Source organism: Apaloderma vittatum, unplaced genomic scaffold (assembly GCF_000703405.1).
Source record: "Apaloderma vittatum isolate BGI_N311 unplaced genomic scaffold, ASM70340v1 scaffold2272, whole genome shotgun sequence".
Classification (NCBI taxonomy): Eukaryota; Metazoa; Chordata; class Aves; order Trogoniformes; family Trogonidae; genus Apaloderma; species Apaloderma vittatum.
The window spans coordinates 28,352-30,795 of NW_009705099.1; the positions used below are offsets into that span (position 1 = coordinate 28,352).

Genomic DNA, 2,444 nt, shown 5'->3' on the forward strand with positions numbered 1-2,444 from the left:
ATCAAGAAAAGTGTGTCCAGCAGGGCTGGGGAGGTTCTCCTGCCCCTCTGCTCTGCCCTGGGGAGACCAACCCTGGAATCCTGGGGCCAGTTTGGGGCTCCCCAGTTCCAGAGAGACAGGGACCTGCTGGAGAGAGTCCAAGGGAGAGCTACGAGGGGGATCAAGGGACTGAACATCTCTGCTGGGAAGAGACACTGAGAGACCTGGGGCTGTGTAGCCTGGAAATGAGACGGCTGAGAGGGGACCTTGTGAATGTAGAGAAATATCTGAGGGGTGGGGGTCAAGGGGAAGGGGACAATCTCTGCTCAGTGGTGCCCAGCAACAGAACAAGCAATAATGGGTTTAAGTTAGAACTTGGGAAGTTCCTCCTCAACCTGAGGAGAAACTTGTTGGCTGTGCGAGTGCCGGAGCCCTGGCCCAGGCTGCCCAGAGAGGGTGTGGAGTCTCCTGCTCTGGAGACTTTCCAACCCGCCTGGACGTGTTCCTGTGGGCCTGCCCTGGGTGACCCTGCTCTGGCAGGGGATTGGACTAGATGATCTCTAGATGGTCCCTTCCAACCTCGAACATTCTATGATTCTGTGTAAGATAAAACTCTCTCCTCCTCACAGTTTAGCTCGTCAGCAATCGGTTAAGCTGCCCGATATCACAGTGTACAGATTTGCAGCAGTTAGCCCCGTTTACACGTACATTTATTTATTTGTGAAACTGCAATCGAAATCAAACTTTGCACTCGTATCCCACAGAAGTGCTGTTAAATATTGATTAAAAGGAACAACGAAGATACTCACCCCATCATAGAACGAAATGGAACTCATGTGGTTCTTTGAAATGGAAATGCTGCCATGGTGGGGATCAGAGAAGAGGATGCCATCTGAAAAGAAGTACAATTTGCCTAGAATTCAAAAGAAAAGAAGAAAAATGCATCAGGTACGTATGAATATTTCAGCATCACGTGATGAATGTCTCTTCTGTGGAAGAAATCTGTGCTTTTGCAGAACATTGTTATATTTTAACACACAGTACGTACGTTTGAGTAAAGATTTGGGATAGTCTCTAAACAGCGTTCTGAGCATAACCACTCCATCGTTACTGGATCCTGTTATCAAGGGCAGAAATCATGACTCCCATTGCATTTCACCTAATCTTATTCCCCAGAGCCCATTTATAAGTATTCTGTGGCGCGCAATTTTTGGCTTTTTTTTTTTTTAAAGGGGAGGGAAAAAAAAAAATCCATCGTGGTGGTGAATTGCAAACTTCCAGAACTGACAAACCAGGAACTTTTGAAAAATCTACGTTCAAAACAACTGAAAATTTTAACATCGTAACAACTGGGTTGGATCTTCAGCAAAACGCCAATATATCACCACATACACCACAAATAGGGGGGGAAATAAATAAATAAATTAAGACATCAGTTTTCCTTTCACTTCCTGACTAAGGCAAAATTTAAAATGGAAAGATCCTCTACCTGCAGACTTGCATTTTCTTTTGCCTACAGAGACAACTGGGCCAGCAATTTCCCTGGAAGCTAAAAATCTAGCAACTGCCAAGAGAAATGCGGCATTCGCTCTTTCCCCACTTTTCTTGTCATCTTACATACACTTTGGTTCTTACCAAACCTGCACAACTAGGGAAAAACCAGCTAGAAAATGAAAAACAGCAGGCGAGATGGTATAATGGATGAAAACAAAATTCCCCCAAAGAGCTAGAAACCGACATCAGCAAAAAATCCTGATTTCCACTAGTCCGTAAGAAAGCTGTGAAGAAATGACTGAGCGGGTGCTGCCAGCTGGATCACACATGAAAAGCAGGATCACATCCCACACAGGGAAACAGGTAAGAAAGCAAAATAGAGAGGTTAAATATTTTGTTAGAAAGAAAAAAAAAATAATAATTAATGGCATTACTCAGAGTTATGTGGGTTTTTTTTTTTTAAATAAAAGCCAAGCAACGAAGTAATCAAACCATAGAGCCAAACATCACCATAGATCTAGCTCAACTTATCAAACATCACTTGGAAGAAATAATGAAAAAAAGATGTTGGGTTGAGAGGAGCCCTGAAGAGAAGGATTTGGGGGTGTTGACAGATGAGAAGCTCAACATGAGCCGGCAGGGCGCTCATGCAGCCCAGAAGGCCAACCCTGTCCTGGGATGGATCAAGAGAAGCGTGGTCAGCAGGTCAGGAGAGGGGATTCTCCCCCTTTACTCTGCTCTTGTGAGATCCCACCTCGAATCCTGCGTCCAGTTCTGGTGTCCCCACCATAAGAGGGACGTGGATCTGTTGGAGCGTGTTCAGAGGAGGCCACAAGGATGATCCGGGGGCTGGAGCAGCTCTGCTACGAGGACAGGCTGAGGGAGCTGGGGGTGTTCAGTCTGGAGAAGAGAAGACTTCGGGGGGACCTAACAGCTGCCTTCCAGTACCTGAAGGGAACCTACAGGAAGGC

At 45.9% G+C, this 2,444-nt stretch overlaps 1 protein-coding gene across 1 annotated transcript in view; it reads right to left on the reverse strand.

Moving 5' to 3' along the window:
• LOC104270789 (chromosome unknown open reading frame, human C20orf194) overlaps window positions 1-2,444 on the reverse strand; it is a gene marked incomplete at both ends in the record, with an annotated part of 44,093 nt that overhangs the window by 27,643 nt on the left and 14,006 nt on the right. The window contains one exon of the mRNA XM_009865254.1: window positions 789-892. Coding sequence (XP_009863556.1) covers window positions 789-892 — 104 coding nt within the window. The remainder of the gene's footprint in view (window positions 1-788; window positions 893-2,444) is intronic.